At 40.6% G+C, this 21,971-nt stretch overlaps 1 protein-coding gene across 1 annotated transcript in view; it reads right to left on the reverse strand.

The window, feature by feature from the left end:
- Hps5 (HPS5 biogenesis of lysosomal organelles complex 2 subunit 2) overlaps nt 1-21,971 on the reverse strand; it is a 43,508-nt gene that overhangs the window by 19,959 nt on the left and 1,578 nt on the right. Inside the window, exons 2-10 of the mRNA XM_059273994.1 lie at nt 18,515-18,670; nt 14,034-14,144; nt 13,844-13,908; nt 12,937-13,129; nt 11,255-11,388; nt 7,615-7,827; nt 7,251-7,322; nt 1,641-1,729; nt 475-653 (exon numbers count right to left, since the gene is read on the reverse strand). Coding sequence (XP_059129977.1) covers nt 475-653; nt 1,641-1,729; nt 7,251-7,322; nt 7,615-7,827; nt 11,255-11,388; nt 12,937-13,129; nt 13,844-13,908; nt 14,034-14,144; nt 18,515-18,622 — 1,164 coding nt within the window. The 5' untranslated portion in view covers nt 18,623-18,670. The remainder of the gene's footprint in view (nt 1-474; nt 654-1,640; nt 1,730-7,250; nt 7,323-7,614; nt 7,828-11,254; nt 11,389-12,936; nt 13,130-13,843; nt 13,909-14,033; nt 14,145-18,514; nt 18,671-21,971) is intronic.

A 21,971-nucleotide genomic window follows, 5' to 3' on the forward strand; every position in this document is an offset into this window, starting at 1 on the left:
AGACTTAATCAGAACATATTATATATTAAGAGTTAAGAATTACCATATGCACAACAATCCTCCTAAAATTTAAGTTCTGAAATTAAAATATATTTATAAGTTAATCTGACTTTTTTGTTTGTTTGTTTTTCAAAACAGCGTTTAGAGATTCTGTGTACCCCTTACTGTCCTTGAACTCACTTTGTTGACCAGGCTGGCCTCCAACCTGCCTGCCTCTGACTCTCAAGTGCTGGGACTAAAGGCATGTACCACCACACCCAGCTCTGATATTTTCTTAAAACCAAAAAAATACACCTATTTATTACCCCTCACCCACCCTCAGATACAATTGCCATGCTTTCTTTAGAGACTTTAACTCTACATGCATAAGTCATACAGAAAAGTTAATAAAGATAAGCAACTTTATAACAATCCCGAAAGCTAGGACTGTTTGACCAATCCAGAATTAACATTCTCAGGTAAACTCAAACTCACTCTGCTGGTGACGATAGAATTTTGGAAGAGACAGCATGTGCGAGCAGCCAGGTCCCACAGGCCTCTCCTCAACAGGCGTTCCACACAGCGTTCCACAGACAACAGGGAAAGATGTGAGATTTTCCCATTAAAGTGTAAACAGAACAACTCATTCTTGTAGACAGCTACATCCTGAATATCTACAAAAAACCACAAGGGTGAACAGACAAGACATTAATCAAACATCTTTTGCTCTTTTTGTAAGGCCTGGACTGGGGAAGCAGCTTGGTGATAGGCTCTTGCCTAGAATGTACAAGACCCCTTCTCTTGATCCCTAGCAGTGGAAGGGAAATCCTACCATCTTTACATGGGCTACAATCATGCTTATAAAATCTTAAACAAGATTTGCCTTGCCAGGCAGTGGTGGCACATGCCTTTAGTCCCAGCACTCAGGAAGCAGAGGCAGGTGGATCTCTGTGAGTTCAAGGCCAGCTTGGTCTACAGAGTGAGTTCCAGGACAGCCAAGGCTACACAGACAAATTCTGTCTTGGAAAAAAAGATTTGGCTCAGTGGAATTTTATTTCTTTTTATACATGTACTTTGATGAAGAAATCATATTTAGACACTTTTCTAAGATTAGAAAACAAAGAACCACAGCTTTCTGATCTAAAATCCTAAGCTTAAAATGCTATTTCCTGTGAAAAGGAATTGGGAGTGCAAAAGTAGGGAATATGCTTTGAGTTGGACTATAACATTCGAGAAAATTACAACCTGGTGTTCACATGAACAGATTTTAATAAGTATATAAAGGAATGAGTTATACATGAGGAGGTATCTGCCTAGGCTGAACACCTTGAAAGAATTCAGCATACTAGTTTTCGAGGGACATACTCAATTGGGGGGAAAGTCTATAAAAAAAAAAAATCAGTGTGGATCAATAATAACTCCCTCTTCTCTCTGAAGAAAAGACTCCAAAAGTCAAAGCCAAAGCATTGTCTTACCAGGAATGCTAAACTTCCCCATATTTCTGGTTTTAACCATAAGTACAGGGGCTTATTTTCTGTTAGTCACATACAATGACTATTCCCTGCATTTTCAACTTCTCACATTATAAAATAATCATAATACAATTAATTTTCACACACAATTAAGAGACTAAGTTACCTAAGAAAGAAAAATATAATTACCCTTGACTTCACTCCAAAGAAGAACTTGAACATTCTGAGGAATAAAAATATAAATTCCTTTTTCTGTCCAAGTCAGCACACAGTGTTCACTGGAAGAGAAAATAAGAGGTAAAAAAACAAAACAAAAACCCCTCATGTTTACTAGAGCATAGAACTTTACAATTCTCTGGACTCAATCTCTCATTGGCTACTGAAGTAAAATCAGACTGTGTAAAGAAAATATAGCAGTGGCCCAGCTGATCAAACTTTACCATCTCCTTTCTGAGCCCAATAATAGCATAGCATCAGATAGTGTCAAATTGGGAAAATTAGACACAAACACAAGAAGCTTCCAGAAAAAGAAAAAGCTGATACTTGGAAAAAGAAAAGCCTATTAAGAAGGACACATGACCCTATTCAACTTCTCAGATAAAATAGACAGACACTCATTTAAACAGACCAGCAAGTTATAGTCAATCACCTCAAGAGTCCCTACCAGGAAAGGCAAATTCTGACTTCATTAGTATATGTAGGTGACAAAAGGCTGAGAACACCTGGCCAACTCCATGTCAGAGGTATTATGAAGGGCTCCGGCTAGATTATCTAATGAGGCCCATCAGCTCCAAGTGTTATTTTGTCAGAGAGCTGAAATCACATATCAAGATCATTCAGCATGAAGGTAGAAAGCCTCATATTTAGACTGCGGAGTGCAGCCTCCAAAGCTGGAGCTTCCCTCTGAACCTCACAGAACTTTCTCCTTCATTTACCAACAGAAACTCATTCCCTCTTTCCTGGGGTCCTGATTAGGTGACTTTACAGAATTCTCAAAAATTAACAGATTCCCTGACTATCATCACCAACAATCCAGTCATCATCCCCCATTTTCATGATTCCCAGGCAGGTAACTGATCCTTTTTCAGACTTCCCTTCACATCCCTGGCTCTCCACCTGCCTCTCTTTGTCTACTTGTCCTTTTCTATTCCACTTTACCCTCAAGGTAATGTGAGTATATCTATGTATGTCACTTGCTTTCTCACGACTGCCAAGTTTTTACAAAGCACACATCATCCCCTTTCTCTTGGTCAGAGCACTGCCCAGCTGCAATCTCCCACTCTAGCCACTCTCAAAGGATTAGCAGATCTACTTTCCTCGGCCACTGCCCCACAGTCTAGCACCTCCGCCCGCACTTGGCTGTTTCTTATCCACCCACTCACTGCTTCATGGTACACTACAATCTTTTTTGCAGAAACAAACGTCTCTCCAAGAAGTTTATAGTCCTGAGAACTTAGAGCTTTTTTCCATATATACCCAACAGTACTAAAAATGATTCATGTGGCTATGAAAGCAACAACAATATTGAATGGCATTTGTGTGCTTGTATTAAATATTAAACATTTTGTCAAGGTGGAAGTTGAGATCTCTATCCCTACAAGAAAAGTAATCTATGTGACAAAGATGAAGGATATGGTAAAAGTCCTAATTCAAAATCAGTAAAATTGGAAAAATACCTTTAAGAGCCAGAGGGGAATGACAAGACAATCACTGGGTAAAGAGATATATGATCATGAGTTTGATATTCAATTTGCAAAATTTATTTTTTTTAATTACATTTTTTGTTTGTTTGGTTTTGTTTTGTTTTGTTTTTTTCAAGACGGGGTTTCTCTGCATAGCCCTGGCTATTCGGGAACTCAGAGATCTGCCTGCTTCCACCTCCTGAGTACTGAGACTAAAGGAGTGTGCCACCACACCAGGCTAAAAATTCTATTTTTATTTATTTTGTGTGTGTATATGTATGGGAATGCATGTGACATAAAACACTTGTGAAGGTCAGGGAACAACGTGTAAATATCTGTTCTCTCCTTTGACCATGTGGATCCCAGGGATCAAACTCAGGTAGTCTGGCTTGGCAGCAAGCACCTTTATCCATTTAAGCCATTTCAGACACCCAACCTGCAAAATGCAGGGGCTGAGAGATGGCTCCACAGCTAAGAACATTGGCTGCTCTTCCAGAGAACCTGGGGCAATTCCCAGCACCCACATGGCAGCTCACAACTATCTGTAACTCCAATTCCAGGGGATCTGGCACCTTCACACAGATATACATGCAGGCAAAACAACAATGCACATAAACTAAAAATAAATAAATAAGACAAAAAACGAAGGAAGAAAGAAAAGAAATAATAACCCAGAGGCTGGAAAGATGGCTCAGTGGTTAGAAGCATTCTGTTCTTCCAGAGGACCCAAATTCAGTTCCCAGGACCCATGCCCAGCAGCTTCTAAGTGCTGCAACTCTAGCAACAGGGGGTCCAACACACTGTCTTCAGACCTCCTCCACCTCCCCCCACACAGGGCAGATATGTAAACACACACACACACACACACACACACACACACACACACATACATATACACACACACCACTAAGAGAAATGAATATAAAAGAAATAGTAGCCTGGATTAAATGAAGGATATAAAGGGGACCTAAGAGCCCATACTTATAACACTCTTTATCCTGCTATTTCTTCACTGATAATGAATCAGGACACTAAAGCTAAAAGAATTGTTTAAGAAGTCAATATATATATATATATATATATATATATATATATATATATATATATATATAAAATATATATATGTATATAAAACAAACAAACAAAGAAGGCTGGGCATTGTGTCTCACACCTTTAATCTCAACACTCAGGAGGCAGGGGCAGGTGGATCTCTGTGAGTTTGAGGCCAGCCTGGTCTACATAGCAAGTTCTAGGCCAGCCAGGACTACATAAAGAAAGCCTGTCTCAAAAACAGATAAATAAATAAAGTCAAAGAAGCTAGGCATGATAACACATGCCTGTGATTACAGCAGTAAGGAAACTAAGGCAAGAGGATTGCCACAAGTTCAAAGCCAGACTGTGCTACAAACCAAGTACCAGACAAACCAGAGCTATGTAACAATCTTAAACATTAACAACAACAAAGTCAGAGAAAAGAAAGTGACACCAATGTACCTTCAGAAAATATCACATATAAGAAGCTGGCAAACATCCAAACGCCAGTGCCAGGATATCTGCAGGCCCCAGACACACATGTGGGTCATATACATCCATATAGAAACAACAGTCAGCCAGGCGATGGTGGTGGTGCACACCTTTAATCCCAGCACTCTGGAGGCAGAGGCAGGAGGATCTCTGTGAGTTCAAGGCCAGCCTGGGCTACAGAGTGAGTTCCAGGAAAGGCACAAAGCTACACAGAGAAACCCTGTCTCGAAAAACAAAACAAAAAATCACTCATATACATAAAGTAAATATATCCAAAAATATTTTTTTTAAAGAATGTCTCCTTGTGAGATTTGGAGGCTGTACCTGTAAAAACACCATCGGACACAAATGTGGGGGCAGGAATAAACAAACAGAACAGAAGCAGCTTGCCTGCTCTTGTTTTTCAAAAGCAGTCTTCATTGAATGAACTACTGTCTGTCGGTCTAATGTGTACCTAGCACTGTGAAGCTCCAATGGTACTGATAGTGGTAATGAGTGAGGGATAGATGTAGTCTGAAGAAAGGACGCAGAAACAAGTATCTGATCGATGCCACAGCCGTCACGAAGGCAAAGCGGCATCAATTACTGTATAAGCTGAGGAAGCAGAGCATGACCGTGAAAGGCCTGGCTTCCTACATTCAAAGCAACAGTCTACCTAGAGAACCAAGCATGTTCCTAAGAAAGGATACATTCTCCCCCCCACCTCCGCCACCCGCCCAGAGCTGAGGACTAAACCCAGGACCTTCTGCTTGTCTAGCAAGTGCTCTACCACTGAGCTAAACCCCCAACCTGAGAAAGAATACAATCTCTAATGTAGCTAGGCCACGGTGTCACATATCACATATTAAAAAAAATACTTACAAAATGATGACCATCTACCAGATACTATGTCAAGCACTACAAACAGAGCAGTGAATAAAGTAGCCACAAAGTCCACAGGGAGCTTACTGTTTATGGGTAAGGAAGGTATAAATATTTTATGAACATAAAATTATAAACAGTGATAAATGCTGTGCAAGGAGACCACTAATGGAGGGAGTTTTTAATAAGCTATATGTAAGCATCAGCAAGTAAGTGGCTGCCGTTCTCCAGCAACTTTCAGAATAAATTGCAAACTAAAGTGTTAAAGTAGCTATAATTCACTTTAAATACCTTGGTGTAGATGTTGTAACATGAGTTAATTTAACCTTCGGGGAAAATAAGTTAACACTTTCACTGTATTTTAAAAAAGCAGTTAGTTACCCTTTGAAAAGCCCGTTAGTAGACCACACTGCAGGGTGCCTATAAAAATCACTATCATTCTCTGAGTTTTCGTTCGGTTATATTAACTGGCAGAAGGAATATTAGGAATAACTTCTCACTGTAAAGTAAGCAGAGCACAAGCACAGATCCCACACTGCACCTCTGCCCATGCAGGATAAGCTGCTGACAAACTCCACAATAGCACTCCATGCTGCTGAGGATTTGACTCTGGACCTAATGCAACTAGGTGAGCTAATCCTAAGTGAGAATGGACTGAGTAGGCATGGAGCAGATCTTTCATACAAGGTACTTGTTGGAAGTCCTAAAGGCAGAAAGCTGAAGTTTCACTGAGCTTTCAAAAGTAGGCTCCACAACTGTTTATGTCCTGTACACTAACACTGACACACTAGATCATTACAGTGCCCCACCAAGTAGGGAGTTTATAAGAGAATAAGTACCTTCACCAGTGAGTACTAACCTGCCAGAAATCTCCCTAACAATTATAAAATGAAAAGGATCTCTTCATTTCTCTTATTACTGAATACTGTATGCAACATAGTCATCTCCAAACTTCCCCATAACATAAAAACATTAAAAGCTGGAAGTGGGGCTAGAGATACAGCTCAGTGGTTAAAAGCATTGGCTGCTCTTCTAGAGGACCTAGGTTCAGTTCTTGGCACCTACATAGTGGCTCATAACTGTCTGTAACTCCAGTTCCAGGAGATCTGGCACAAATGATGTACAGACATATATGCAGGCAAAACACTCATATGTGTAAAATAAGACAAAATAATAATTTTAAAGAATACACACACACACACTTTAAAGTTGAAAGGCCTGGATGAAATAACATGCACCAATAGGTCCAGTTACTTGGGAGATTGAGAAAGAAGGATTACTTGGGCCTGAGAATTTGAGGTCAGCCTGAACAATATAACAAATTCTATCCTGGGGTTCAGCTCAATGGTAGCCTGCTTGCCTAGCATGCAAAAGACCGAGTTTGATTATCAGCAACACAAAAAAAAAATTTTAAGCTGACAGGTTGGTGTTTAGCTTATGGGTAGAAGAATCACTCAGCTGTAAAAGGCCCTGTGTTCAAACTCTAATATCATTTTTAAAAACTGAAAAATAGGCCAGGCAGTGGTGGTACACCCCTTTAATTGCAGCATTTGGGAGGCAAAGGCAGGCAGATACCTGAGTTCAAGGCCAGCCTGAACTACAGAGTGAGTTCCAGAACAGCCAGGGCTACACAGTGAGACCATCTTGAAAAAAACAAAACAACAAAAACTGAAAAATAAATATAAAAGCAAATGCTTCTGAATAAAGAGAAAAGGGCAAAGGAAAAACTTACCTAAGATGCAAGAGTCTAGGGAATGACAAAGACTGGGAGGATCCAACTGTATGATCATACCGAGGCTCTGAGCTAGAAGGTAAACACACTTGCTGATGATTTAATCACAACTTACAAGTGTACTTTTTGCAATATTGAGAAAATTTCAACACGAAAACAACTTCAAGAGCCTAAATTGCATTCCCCTTATTCAATCATTTTAATCACAAGAAAGACAACTGCTTAAGGACTGTTCTGGCATCTCTAAATCTTTTGATAAAAATTACACCTCATTCTTAAAAGGTCTAATCAAATCTCGGACATTCCACAATACTATAGATTTTAACCCAATGCCTCCAGGAAGTTCCATGCGGAGAGTGGCTACCTTGCAGTGATCACAGGAAGGGGTGGCAATGCCAAGAGCTTCTTGAACTGGTGTGTACTCAGCACTTCTCCATCAAAGTTCACTTCCCACATTCTGGAGCCCGGGCGTGCACAGTAGATCAAAGGCTGCTGGCCCCCAACAAATTTTCCGGGGAAGAAACAAGCTCCATATTCTCCATCTCTTTCCTTATTTCCAATTTTCCAAAACTTTTCCCTAATTTCCAGAAACAAAGACAAAATAGGTTTATTTACAAAAACAAAATGTTAAAAACAATTGTATTAAAGAACTGAAAGTGTCACTACAAATCAGCACAGCCATATAACACCGCCCTCCACCCCTACTGACAAACGTCCTTTCCTCTTTCTGGTCTGTCGGTACTGTACCAGAAAACAATGGCACGGACTGGTCCAAATAGGGCCGGTTACCATAACCACTCTGTGACAGGAAGCCAAGGTCTTCACATCAGTGCTGTTTACTATCAACAGAAAAGGAGGGCCTGTTTCAGATCCAAAAGGCATTACTGCTAAAAACCACTCCGTTCACCTGTGAACCTTACCAACTGGCTTTCCAAGTCACTATGTTTAACACAATTCTTTGGACATCCCATGCAAGCTCTTACTCTACCTTTCCAACTGTCTCCAAGACCCTACTACCCTACAAACATCCAATGAACTCTTCTTTATTTTCTTAAAATCCAGGTTCTTTTGAAATTCTGTGTCTTGGAACATTCTGCTCCCTTAGCAATCCATGAGTTAGATATGAGAGCTGAGCTGCATGGGATACAGAGGGATAATGACCAGTTTGCTTCTTCTTAAAAACTCCTGTTACTTATTCTCTTTTTGTCTCTTGTCTGTTTGGGTTTTGGTTTTCTTTGTTGAAACAGGCCCTCCCTCTGTAGCCCAGGCTGACCTAGAACTTATTATGTGGCCAGGTTAGACTTGAACTCTCAGCAATTCTCTTGCCCCAGCCTCCCAAATGCTGAGATTACAAGCATGACTTTCTTTTTACAATTGTTTTTAGCTGGCAAAAAAAATAATGGGTTTCACTCTGACATTTCACACACGTCTGTCATGTACTTTGCTTGCAATTACCTCCCCATCAGCCTCTGATTTCCTCTTCTACTAGTTCCCTTCCCCAGCTGCTTTGACATCTACCTACCGATCAGGTCAAATGATGCAGATGCAGTTAAACAAATACATATGTTTCTTTAATACACATCTCCATATAATTCTAGAATCTACATGAGCGAAAACTACAGTATTGGTCCCTTTCCTCCCCTCGAACAGTCCCCCTTCTGCTTCAGGTCATTCATGTATAGGCGTGTGTGCATACATATTTTTATTCAAGTCTAGATTCTACACTTGTCTATTTGTCTCCTGATAAGTCTTCTTCATGACTTGGCTGCATCATTCTTCCTTTGCCCTAGGCCTCCGTTTGCTCAATTACCTGCTTCTTATATGCTGCTTTCACAGCAAGTACCACATTACACATGACACTTGTATCTACTTGAATGGTAGGTTATGAATTATGAATACAGTGTCTGGCCCACAGAAAGCACTCAGTAGTTTTGTTTTGTTTAAGGCAGGGTCTCACTATGTAGTCCAGGCTAGCTTCAAACTCAGTCCATTAGTCCCCGCTTCTCTCCTCAAGTACTAGGATTACAGGCATGCTCCAGCTCACTCAGCTCATGATGGCAGTCTGTTCTTGGAAAGTGATTTAATATGCTCTTTAGCAGAAATCGACTCTGAGACCTTCAATGAATCAATAAATATTTTTCCACTTATTTGCTTTGTGAATAAACTGTTTTACTGTAAGAACATGGATGTAAAAATGCTTTGAAATATACAGAGCACTATAAGAAGTTACAATTTTATTTATTATGCTGCTTATTTGTTATGTTGCCTTGAATTCCTAATTCTCCTTGCCTCCATTACTTCAAGTGCTAGAGTTACAGTATGTACCACCATGCCCAGCTTAGGAGTCCCAATTTTTTTCTTTTCTTTTTTTTGGGGGGGTGCAGTTTCGAGACAAGGTTTCTCTGTATAGCTTTTGAGCCTGTCCTGGAACTCACTCTGTAGCCCAGGCTGGCCTCGAACTCACAGAGATCCGTCTGCCTCTGCCTCCTGAGTACTGGGATTAAAGGTGTGTGCCATCACTGCCCATCAGAGTCCCAATTTTTTGAGAATGCCATTTGTTGGACAGAAGTTGGGTTAAAACTAAAAAAAAATTATGTGAACTTTTAAATTATTATTATACTATCCATGATTCTCCAAACTGAATCCCAGCTAATAAAAGGAGGCAATTCAACATACTATTTCTGCATCAGGTTCTACCTTACTGCAACTCAACTGCAGCTGTACCCCATGAAATGAATATTTCAGGCCTTGTTTATTGCAGAATTCTCACTTTTTTATGCATGCTTGAAGTTTTCCATAACAATTTTCTCTATTCATTTATTTATTTCTATTCATTCATTTATTCATTAAGACCTGCCTCTGTCTAAGTGATAGGATTAAAGGCATGTATGACCACACCCAGTTTCCTTTTATTTCTTTAACTCCAGGAAGGTTTTTCTGACTGTTAGTTTTTAATTTTTCTTTCTTTCTTTTTTTTTTAAGATTTATTTATTATGTATACAGTGTTCTGCGTGCATGTATGCCTGGAGGCCAGAAGAGGGCACCAGATCTCATTACAGATGGCTGTGAACCACATGTGGTTTCTGGGAATTGAACTCAGTACCATCTGGAAGAGCAAGCAGTGCTCTTAACCCCTGAGCCATCTCTCCAGCCCTTAATTTCTTTTTCTATTACTTTATTGTACATTTACTTTAATTCCAAATTGTATTTGTGTGTCTCTGTGTGTGCCTCTGTGTACATCTGTGCCTATGCATGTTTGTGTGGTGTTATGCATATGTGCATGCATGTGTGTTTGTGGGAGGCAGCTGGGTCACAGTTCAAAAATTTTCAGTAACGGTGGTTGGCCAACAGCTTGACTGTTGACCTCATCAAGATGGATGCATAACAAATTTTTAAAGAAAGAATGATCCTAAGAAATAGGGTAGCCAGCAAACCAACCAGGGCCAGGATGAAAAGAACGGCCACTGAACACTTCTGAGCATGGAAAACAGCTAAGGAACTTTGGCAGTGAAAGGTAATACTGGTTTAAGCTGTTTCCTAATCTGCTCTGATATTTCACCTCTGAAACATTCCTTTGTCATTTACTGCACCTGTGTCTCCACCTTTAGACTTCAATGGGATTTTGTCAGCTTCATAAAGCCTCTAGTAATTCCTTAACCAATTTTGCCCATTAGTAAAATGTCATTAAATACACAACAAATTTTAAAAAGAGCAATAGAGAAAATCAGGGCAGCCTTTCTGACTCCACACACTGAAGCAAGTGCTTGGCGCTCTCATGGCATTTAGGTGATGCCACAGGGTAGGGTTCATTGATTGCTTGTCGTAGTCACCCACTAGACTGTCTTTGTCTCCTCTTTCTCCTATTTCTAACGTCAGCTTGTATTTAACTGGTTCCTTATTAACATCTACAAAATTACTCGAAGGGTTCTGGCTCCATGACTAGCAGTGCTTGACCTGAAAATTCTGAAATTCTAGACAGCTGATGTTGCAGTAAGTTAGTATACCTCTCAGTGTCACACAAAAAGCATCGAGTCAGTGAAGACACAAGTAATCTTCCATCCAAATAATCTAACTGGACAACACAGGAGTCGACTGTTGTGATTGTCTGAACAGGAAACATCACAAAGGCAGCAGCTGCCTAAAAGGGGTGTGAGAAGGAAATACATTCACAGTGATGCACACAATCTCTTCTGCCTGACCTGTTAAAATACTCTCAGTACTCAGGAAACCAAGACAGGAGGACTGCTGTGAGATCAATGTCAGTCCATGCTGTAAAATAAGACCCTGTCTTGATAAACCAAGAAAAGAGAAAAAAAAAAGTTCAAAAAACTTAAAAATGAAGCCGGCATGGTGACTTACACCTTTAATCCCAGAATTTTGGAGGCAGAGGCAGACAGATCTCTGTGAGTTTGAGGCCAGCCTGGTCTACAAATGAGTTCCAGGACAGTCAGGCTATGTAGAGAGACCCTGTCTCAAATAAGTAGATAGATAGATGATTGATAGATAGATAGATAGATAGATAGATAGATAGATAGATAGATAGATAGATAGAAAAATAGATAGATAGATAGATAGATAGATAGATAGATAGATAGATAGATAGGCAGATAGATAGGCAGATAGATAGATAGATAGACAGACAGACAGACAGATAGACATACAGACAGACCGCAGTTAAGAGTACTTGTTGTTCTTGTGGAGGACTAGTTTTCATTCCCAGAACCCACATGGTTCTTCACAACTGTCCATAACTCCAATCCCAGAATGCACAAAACATAGACATTTGAGTAAAATACTCATACATGTGCAATAAAATAAATAAATCTTAAAAATTTAAAAATAAATAAAATAAACCAGAATTTAATTTGTCTACAATGACATTAAAGTTTCCCTCACTTAAAATTTGTGAGTCTGGATGTGGTGGCGTACACCTTTGATCCCAGCACTCAGGAGGCAGAGGCAGGGGGATCTCTATGAGTTCAAGGCCAGTCTGGTCTACCTATTAAGTTCCAAAACAGCCAAGACTACACAGAGAAACCCTGTCTCAAAAGAACAAAATAAATAAATAAAAATCCATGAAATAATTTGATACCTAACTACAGAAATTTCTCAATATTCTGTTCATAATTATTTGTGAACTTGGAATGGAAAAAAAGTATTAATTTTGAAATATGTAAGAGAATTTTTCACCCATTGACAGTATTTCTCCTTTTGAATAAAAAGCAAATTAAGTCGATGCTATATGTAGGGCTTCAATTGTATTTTTCCTTTTAGTTTTTTTAAGACAGGATTTCTCTGTGTAGCCCTAGCTGTCCTGGATCTTGCTCAGTAGACCAAGCTGGCCTTGAACTCAGAGATCTGTCTGCCTCTGCCTCCTGAGTGCTGGCATTAAAGGCGTGCACCACTACTGCCTGGCTCAGTTGTATTTTGAATCAAGTATGTATCGGGAAACAAATAATAACTTTGATGGATCATGAGGGACAAGCCAGAATATTCTGGTATGTCCATTTAGACAATAGAAGTCATATTTCTTCTGCCAGGACTCTACACTGAAGCAGTCAGTAAGAGATAAATTCTCCAAGGCTTAGGAAATACAGCAAATAAAACTGTATCCTTCCATTCAAAGTTCTACAAGCTAACACCTTACATCACAGCACATGCACAAGGAGCTGGAGTGGTTCCTTACCTTTGCTTGTTTCAAACTGTTGAGTTTGATGGCAGATACTTTGCCCACATGGTCACCTACAAAGACTCTCAGAACAGCTGTGTCCCAACAGAGGGCAGTAACTTTTCGGCCTTTGTGTTCTGAAGACACATGAATTCGCTCTGGTTTCCCACGACGCTCTTGATTTAACTCCCAAACAACTACAACACCTTGACTGCAGATAAGTTTCAGGCAAATCAAATTACCACAAAAAAAGTTATGGCAATGACAAAAAAGATACAATTGAATTACAACATAATATTAACCATATTAAATACAATGTAAACTCTTGTTCATAAGGGGGAAAAGGTACAAATCAAAGCATTCACTTCCTTGTTTTAGCCATCAAATCAATAAATTAGGAGAATCTAAATGTTCTAAATCTTCTTTGTTTTCTCTCTCTCTCCCTCTCTCTCTCTCTCTCTCTCTCTCTCTCTCTCTCTGCGTGCGTGTGCGTGCGTGCGTGCGTGCGTGCGTGCGTGTGTGTGTGTGTGTGTGTGTGTGTGTGTGTGTGTATGTGCAAGATTGGAGATACTGTTAAAAATCTTTTAATATAGGCTTATGCATGAAGATTAGGAAAAGGAGGCTCTGAGAGAAAAGACATACCCAGGAGTGAGTAGGGGCTCCTCAAGGAGAGGTGCCTGTTCCCATTCTCTTTTAAGGCCTTTTAGATGTTGTTGCCTTGAATCAGCATTTTCCACAAACACTAAGGTGACCAACTAACCCTCCCAGATGGCTTGGGCACTGAGTAGATTTGGTTCCCAGGATACAACTTTCAGTACTAAACCAGTACAGTGCTAGGTGAAATGAAACGGTTAGTCATCCTAACAAGCACACTTGTCAGTTTAACATGCATTTAGAAAAGATCATCATTCTAAGAGTGTTTTACCTGGTAGCTACAGCGACATACTCATCATCATGAGAACAGCAGGCAATCTGAGAGATTGCACCTTCCTAGGACATCAGACAAAGAACAGTTTGTTTCCATTCTTTTTTTTACTCTACATGATTGATGACATTGAAAAAATTCACATTCATGAAGCATACTCCAACCAACGTGTGAATGTCCTTGTTCTTACCCGGTGAGAGAGAAACAGCCTTTGCTTCCAGCCATCTTTCTGAATAAGATTGAGTCCTCCTCCTGTGCTGCCTAATGCCAACCATTTCCGAGACACAGCTATGCTGGTACACTAAGAGCATGAAGAGACAAGTCTGAGATGATTGTGCCATACCCACTATGCACTGGGGATGCAGCTTGGTTGCAGGACACCTGCCTGGCATGGTCAAGAACCTAGGCTGCATTCCCAACACTGTTAAAAATAACCTAGCCACTGGAATAAGTACTGCAAGTCTGTGTTCACTGCCTGCCTTCCTTCTTTACCCTGCCTAGAAGGGCACAATGTAACAGCACTCATTTATAATTCTAGAATACTGAAATATACCAAAGAACATTTTGCTTTTAAACTTTTAGTGGAATCTCAAAAAGCTTGCTATGAGCCACAAAGATATGAAGTAGGAATTCAGCTGATATTGGTAAGGAAAAAGTTATGGACTTTTCCAGAGGAAAACCAAGACGTAAGGAGTCTTGGTGATATTGGCTTTTGAATGTATTAGCTGTATCCTGCAATGAATTTCTTATGTGCTATTGTAGTTTCCCCATTCGACTCTTCCCTCAAGAACTTATAACAGAGCTGAGCAGCGCACACCTTTAATCTCAGCACTCAGGAGGCAGAGCCAGGCGGATCTCTGTGAGTTCGAGTCCAGCCTGGTCTACAGAGCGAGATCCAGGACAGGCACCAAAACTACACAGAGAAACCCTGTCTCAAAAAACCAAAAACCAAAAAAACAAAACAAAAACAAAGAACTTATAACAGTGTGGTTGATCATTAATTGGGCACAACTTTCCCTATACTTTTGGGGTAATTGGATAACTTTCCCCAGCTGTATTTATTCTTCATTAGCTTACATCTGGCCAGGGCCATTCAGCTGGACAAAAGTATTTCAACAAAGATACTTTTTTTTTTTTTTTTTTTTTTGGCTTTTCAAGTCAGGTTTTCTCTGTGTTGTTTTGGTGCCTGTCCTGGATCTTGCTCTGTAGACCAGGCTGGCCTCGAACTCACAGAGATCCACCTGGCTCTGCCTCCCGAGTGCTGGGTTTAAAGGCATGTGCCACCACTGCCTGGTTCAAAGATATTTTTTTATCCAAAGACAAGCTGCACAAAGATAAACATTAGTGCATTTCACCCACAAATAGAGAAAATAACCACTAACAATTAAGTCCTCAACTCCTTACCTTCATCCTGGTTTATTTACAAGACCCTAATTTAAGAGATTTATTGCTCACATTTCTGGGATGATGTTTTAGCCACCCTCTAGTTACTGAGTTAAAGTAGTTATTTCCCACTGACTGACCCAAGGAGATTTCTGGCTAGGCCAGGAAGATGATAGGTGCCAAGCTTTGTCCTACCTCCTTTATCTCAGCCAGATGCTGTTCCTAGATTTCCTCCTTAGCAATTACTCAGAGCGAAAGTGCTTTTACTAACCAAATGCTACATGCTATGACGTATGCCTAGCAACTGAGCATACATCCCCTGCCCTACTAGAAAGCAGCTTGGGGACGGGGGTGGGGGCAGAGGTGGGAGTGGGGGCAGCACCTAAGAATAAAATAGTTTTACTAGTGGCTTATGCTGACATATATAGACTCCTAACATTTTACCTAACCACTTCTAGATTATAGTTTGAGCACACAAATTTCTTTTTAGGATTCCCTAATTGATCTTAGCCTTTAGTTGAACCTACCAGAGAACTCCCATTTTGTCATTCCCTCTTTGGGGTGTTAATCGAAGCTGACAACTATTGCTCTATGTGGGGATCTTATCAACTCTCTCTGCAACCCTGAAAACATCAAACCTCGCACTGCACTGCTAAAGAATTACTGCTTGTGTTTATAAACTGGTGCCCCCAGAGCACTGGAGGAATTGATTTAGAGGAACAAAGATGAGAATGAAGATGGAAAGAACTAGATAGAAATGAGAGAACAGCAGGAGGGACTGAGAGGAGCTAAGTATGAGAACAGAAAAGAAGCTGTGTAGAGAGAATTGATTTAGAAGAACAAAGTGTATGGACTAAAGAACTCAGTGTGCTTAGAGTCATTTGATACCCCTCAAATTAGATTCCCAGCTGGTTGTTAGAGTCTTCCAGGGACCCTGACAGAAAACAAATAGGGGCTGGACCTCTATTGTTTTTGATAAAAGGTGAATAGGCTCACTTGTATAAATGAGTAATTTCTTTGCTACAAGCCAGTTATTAAACAGTTCATAGTTTGTATAATTTGGCCAGGTCATTCCAGTGATGACCACAATAGAGGTAAAACTGAATAATTATGAGGGACAAAACAACTACTCAAATCATTTCTATCTGCTGAACCATCACATACATCCAAAGCCCTTATAGCAAACGAGACTGGGAGGACTCAGATGCAGGTCCCACATCGCCATGTCTCTTCAAAACCTCAGCCTGTTCATTTCTTGCCTGAGCCACCAGAAAGCTGTGGTCATGCTGTACAGAATTCCTGTGTCAAAATGTGTCAGTAGGTTGACTAAAAACCATTCCTAATCCTCTTCAACTTTGTGTCTTTCCAACACAGAAGCTGATGAGCCCAAATATTCGCTTTTGTAGGTTCCTTTGCTGCCTTGGGTGACCAAGGGACTCAGTCCCAGCCAGCAGACTCAGCTGCTAGGAACTTCTTGGAAGCTTTGTCTTCTCTAATGAAAAGTAGAGACAAGAAAATGTCCAAAACTTTGTTCTTGGCCCCTCATTCCTGCTGCAGTTACTAATGTAGACAAGCTGATAAGATCAAGCAGGATATTATACTACTACTACTGTAATTAAGCCAACATGTATGATGGGAGAAAGAAGATGAAGAACACTGTGTCCTCAGTACCTTCAATGGGCCACTACCCTAAACCTAGTAATGCTGAGTCCAATAAGGGTTTTTTTTGTTGTTGTTTGTTTGTTTGTTTTGGTTTTTTGAGACAGGGTTTCTCTGTGTAGCCTTGGAGCCTGTCCTGGAATTCACTCTGTAGGCCAGAGTGGCCTTGAACTCACAGAGATCCTCCTGCCTCTGCCTCCCTGCATTAACTTCTATTTGTAAAGTGTTTACTACTCTAGTTGGCAGCATGAACCTAGAAGAGCTGGACCTACAAATGAGGAGGACTTAAAGTCTCATGCATTAGCCAACTTTATTCAGAGCATCAGACAATTTTTACTCTGAGGGTTAAAAAGAATAATATGAGTAAGGTGTTCAATCACAAGGACAAGCCACACATGTAAAAACATGTTTCCATTGAGGCACAGGAATAATAACAGCTGAAGGAAACTCATTTCTATCTGCTACACCTGGGAGGAGCACAAAAATACATTCCAAGAACTATTCTGTGCTTTGAAAAAACTGTCATGTTTTCTTGGTGTGTTCTCACAAACACTCAGAATTCTCACACAACTCCACTTTTAGACCGTGTCCAACAGTAAGGTATGGTATAACTTGCAGCTGAAAACATTTCTGATACTGATCTTCACCATTGTTGACTGCACTAGCCTGACTGCTGTTTCCTCTTCTCCCTTTTCTCAAAAGACAGAATCTGCACTGGCACATCAGGCTTAGGCCTGCAATCCCAGCACTGAGGAAGCTGAGGCGGGCATTTCACCAGGACTGTGGGGCCAGCCTGGGCTGCACAATGAGTTTCCAACAAGTCTGGGCTATAGAGTGAGATTCTGTCTCCAAAAAGAGAAAGAAGAGGAAGAGTACAGGGAGGAGAGGGGGGAGGGGAGGGAGGGAAGAGAAAGGGAAGGAGGGGAGGGAAGAGAAAGGGAAGGAGGGGAGGGAAGAGAAAGGGGGAAGGGGAGGGGAGGGAAGAGAAAGGGAAAGGAGGGGAGAGCAGGGAAAAGAAAGGGAAAGGAGGGGAGAGCAGGGAAGAGAAAGGGAAAGGAGGGGAGAGCAGGGAAGAGAAAGGGAAAGGAGGGAAGGGAAGGGGAGAAGGGGGTAATTCAAGGCAACAGCAAAAGTTTAAGAATAACATCATATGTGATTAAAACTTTATTCTTCACTGTGAATTCCCTGCGTTTAATCAAGAATCTAAGGTTTCCGGGAACCATGTCCTTTCCACAGAGCTAACTGGCTTTTGCTTTATTCCCTATACAGGGTTGTATCAAAGTCCTCCTCTTGAAGTAACTGCTGTGGCTCATGTTGTTCAAAATGTAATGGGCTATGCTCATTTATACTATTTTAATTACTTCCTGAGAGAAGACAGCAAGATCACCAAGAAGGAGGAAAAAATCAACAGTAGTGTATTCCAGAACTGAAAAAAATTCAAGTGGTAGCTCAAAAAATAAAGAATGAGCTACTTTCACGTAAGGTAAAACAGGCAAAAGCCCCAGGAGTCCACAAAACAAAGAGCAGGGGCAAGAACAGAGCAGGGGCCAGAATGGCAGAGCACACGAGCACATGGATATGAAGTGAAAGTAATGTGCTACATGAGACTGTCTCAAAGCAGAAGTTCACCTTTAGACGACTGGAATCCAGCCGCAAAGCTGTGAGTAACGGATCCAAGGACTCAAACTCTGCAAGAACATGGCTGTAGGCTTCTGGTATCACTGGCACAAAAGTCATTTAGCCAGAAAGACGAAGGTTGTTCTGTAATTGACACAGGATTTCTCACTGAAAAAAAACAAACAAACAAACAAAAAACTGCAAAATATTAATTACCACCCATTCAACATATAATAACAATCAACAGAGAAAAAGGCGGCCCATCCCTGGAAGTCGGGTGTTGGGGGGGGCGGGTGGACGGGGCCACACCTAGGTCCCAATTATATGCAAAAGTTTATTCACACTGTGTCATTCCCCAACTCTCAGAGTTTTAGGTCTGGATTTCCAAGTCCCTCCGTAGTCCCATCCCACTATACTATAGAGCAATTTAAGGAAGGAAAAAAAGTAGGACTTGAAAACTGGCCAAGCTCCTTAAAGGTAAGGTAGCAATCCCACTGTGTTTCTTTGTGTCATGAATCACCTGTCTATAGGAAGTTTTCATTAAGAAGCTACCTCGAGGGGGCTGGAGAGATGGCTCAGAGGTTAAGAGCACTGTTTGTTCTTCCAAAGGTCCTGAGTTCAATTCCCAGCAACCACATGGTGGCTCACAACCATCTGTAATGAGATCTGGCACCCTCTTCTGGCCTGCAGGGATATGTGCAGACAGAACACTGTATACATAATAAATAAATAAATCTTTAAAAAAAAAAAAAAAAAAAAAAAAAAAAAAAAAAAAAAAAAGAAGCTACCTCGAGCTGGGAGTGATGGCGCACACCTTTAATTCCAGCACTCGGGAGGCAGATCGCTCCATGAGTTCAAGTCCAGCCTGGTCTACAGAGCGAGTTCCAGGACAGGCTCCAAAGCTGTCTCAAAAAACAATAAAGAACAAAGGCTTTAATAAAAGAAACCATAGAGGAATGAGTAGGGTAAGAATATAAGGCAGTAAAGGCCAAATGAAACATTTTATCTATTTAACTACTCTCAAGTACATTTTTGGGGGGGTTGTGATCAAATGTCACCAATTTACGTGGGAAAAGAGAAAAGAAGTTGGTGATCTTGTTGGTCTTTGTTGGACTTAAAAATTCTCATCATTCGTATGATCAAAAACCCTATGCTTGCCATCCAATCAGTCTGGACAGTACACGACAGACAAAAAAGCACTTGTGTTCAGTGCAGCATTCACCATGGACATGATGCCAGGACCTGCAGCCTTCAAGCTGAGGTTCTTACCATCCTCAGGAGGTTTTACTCCACAGATGGACTTGTCACCAGTGCCATGATGGTACATGAGGTCATCACTTGTGCACTTGAATCCTGGTACAACTCTGTGAAAGCAGGAGCCCTTATAACCAAATCACTTCAGTGATCAGAGTGCAAAAGTTTTCTGCTGTCTTTTGAACTTTATCTGTAAACAGCTTGAAAGAGACGGGCTCAAGGTCTTGCCAATCAATGGCAATGTCAAAGAATACAGTGGAGTTGACCATGGCAGATGTCAAGTAGCTACAAAGCACATCAGTAGCTTCAAAACCTGCTACTCATTAATTTTAACTTCTCAATCTTCATTACCAAGTTAGTGAAGAAGGATGAACAGCAGCAGCAGCTGAGAATATGGCACAGTGGGTAAATGGGGTAATATTTTGTTTGTGATGTAACAAATAAAGCTTGCCTGAAAATCAGAGTATGGAGCCAAGTCACTAGTTAGCCACAGAGGCCAGGCCATGGTGGCACATACCTTTAATCCCAGCACTAAGGAGGTGGAGACAGGAAGTGATATGGCTGGGCTGAGAGAGGAATATAAGGCGGGAGGAGACAGGAGCTCAAGCCCTTTCAGGCTGAGGATTTGATAGAGGTAAGCAGTCTCTCCAGCCGGGCAGTGGTGGCATACGCCTTTGATCCCAGCACTTGGGAGGCAGAGGAAGGTGGATCTCTGTAAGTTCAAGGCCAGCCTGGTCTACAGAGTGAGTTCCAGGACAGGCTCCAAAGCTACACAGAGAAACCCTGTCTGAAAAAAGCTTAAAAAAAAAAAAAGTCTCTGTAGTGGCTGGCTCCTTTACTGAACTTTCAGCATTTACCCCCAATATCTGGCTACAGGTTTTTATTATTAAGACCAATTAGGATTTGTGCTACGGGTAAGGGGTTTGCTGCATAGACATGAGGACCTCAGTTTGGATTTCCAGCACCCACATAAAAGCCTGACATGGTAGCACATCAAGGAAGACATATGATGATATTTTTACCTTTGGCCTCCACATGCAAATGGGCTTGAACACACACACACACACACACACACACACACACCAACAACAACAACAACATACACAAAAAAGAATTAAAAATCCTAAAGCAAACACATACCATGAAAAAAATTAAAAATTCAGAAGCATCTATTTGTATTTTTGTCTATGCTTTATATTTTTGACACTATTTTAGAAGCACATTCATTCCATCAGCAAGTACGTACTGAGCATCACTCATATGCTGGACATTGTTCTAGGAAATAACAAAAAAGGAAAAAAAAAGTCCTAACCTTCTCAGAGCATACCTTCCGGTGGTAAAACATACAGAAATATGTAGAGGCTGGTTTCTCTTATTTTTGTGGTGTGAGACAATCAAACCCAAGATCTTTACATACTTGGAATGTGTTCTATCACACATTTTTCTAAATTATATACATGTAATACAGCTTTAGTCTCTGCTAGTAGTAATATGTTCTTAGTATAACTTGACCTCTATAAGAATTGTATTCTAAAACAAGCAAACAAAATTTAGCATGACTATACTCAAAATATTTGACAATTCCTTACCCAAGAAAAAATTTTCAGTCATTTATCTTTTTTTAATTAATTTGTTTTTATTTATATGCATTGGTGTTTTGTCAGATCCCCTGGAAGTAGAGCTATACACTGTTGTGAGCTGCCGTGTGCGTGCTGGGAATAGAACCTGAGTCGTCTGGAAGAGCATCCTCTGGAAGGGCAGACAGAGCTCTTAACCACAAAGCCGTTTCTCCAGCCCCAAGTCATTTACCTTATTAAGTAGTTAGTAAAATAACAGGGACAGTTGTGAGGACATGATAAATAAAAGAATTCCAGAAATCAGTTCTAGTCAAATAAAAAAATTCACAAATACCATACATGTGTAAATACACACATAGCTCTCGTAAGGGATCACAGTAAGTCAAAGAAAATGTCCTAAAAGGAGTAACACTATTCCCAAGCCAGCCTTTCTCATGAGAAAAGGGGACAGACAGCAGACAGAGCTGAAACAGTAGGGGTGGAGAAGGGCTGAAGGTATTCAGAGAATACAAGTTTTGTCCTCAGTTAAATATGAAATATAAACAATGAAATAATAAAGCTGTGGCCATATAGGGCTCAAGGTACAAAACACTTCCAACCTTAAGCCAAGGAACTTAAACTTAATTTGGCAGGCTGCA

Source organism: Peromyscus eremicus, chromosome 1 (genome assembly GCF_949786415.1).
Source record: "Peromyscus eremicus chromosome 1, PerEre_H2_v1, whole genome shotgun sequence".
Lineage (NCBI taxonomy): Eukaryota > Metazoa > Chordata > Mammalia > Rodentia > Cricetidae > Peromyscus > Peromyscus eremicus.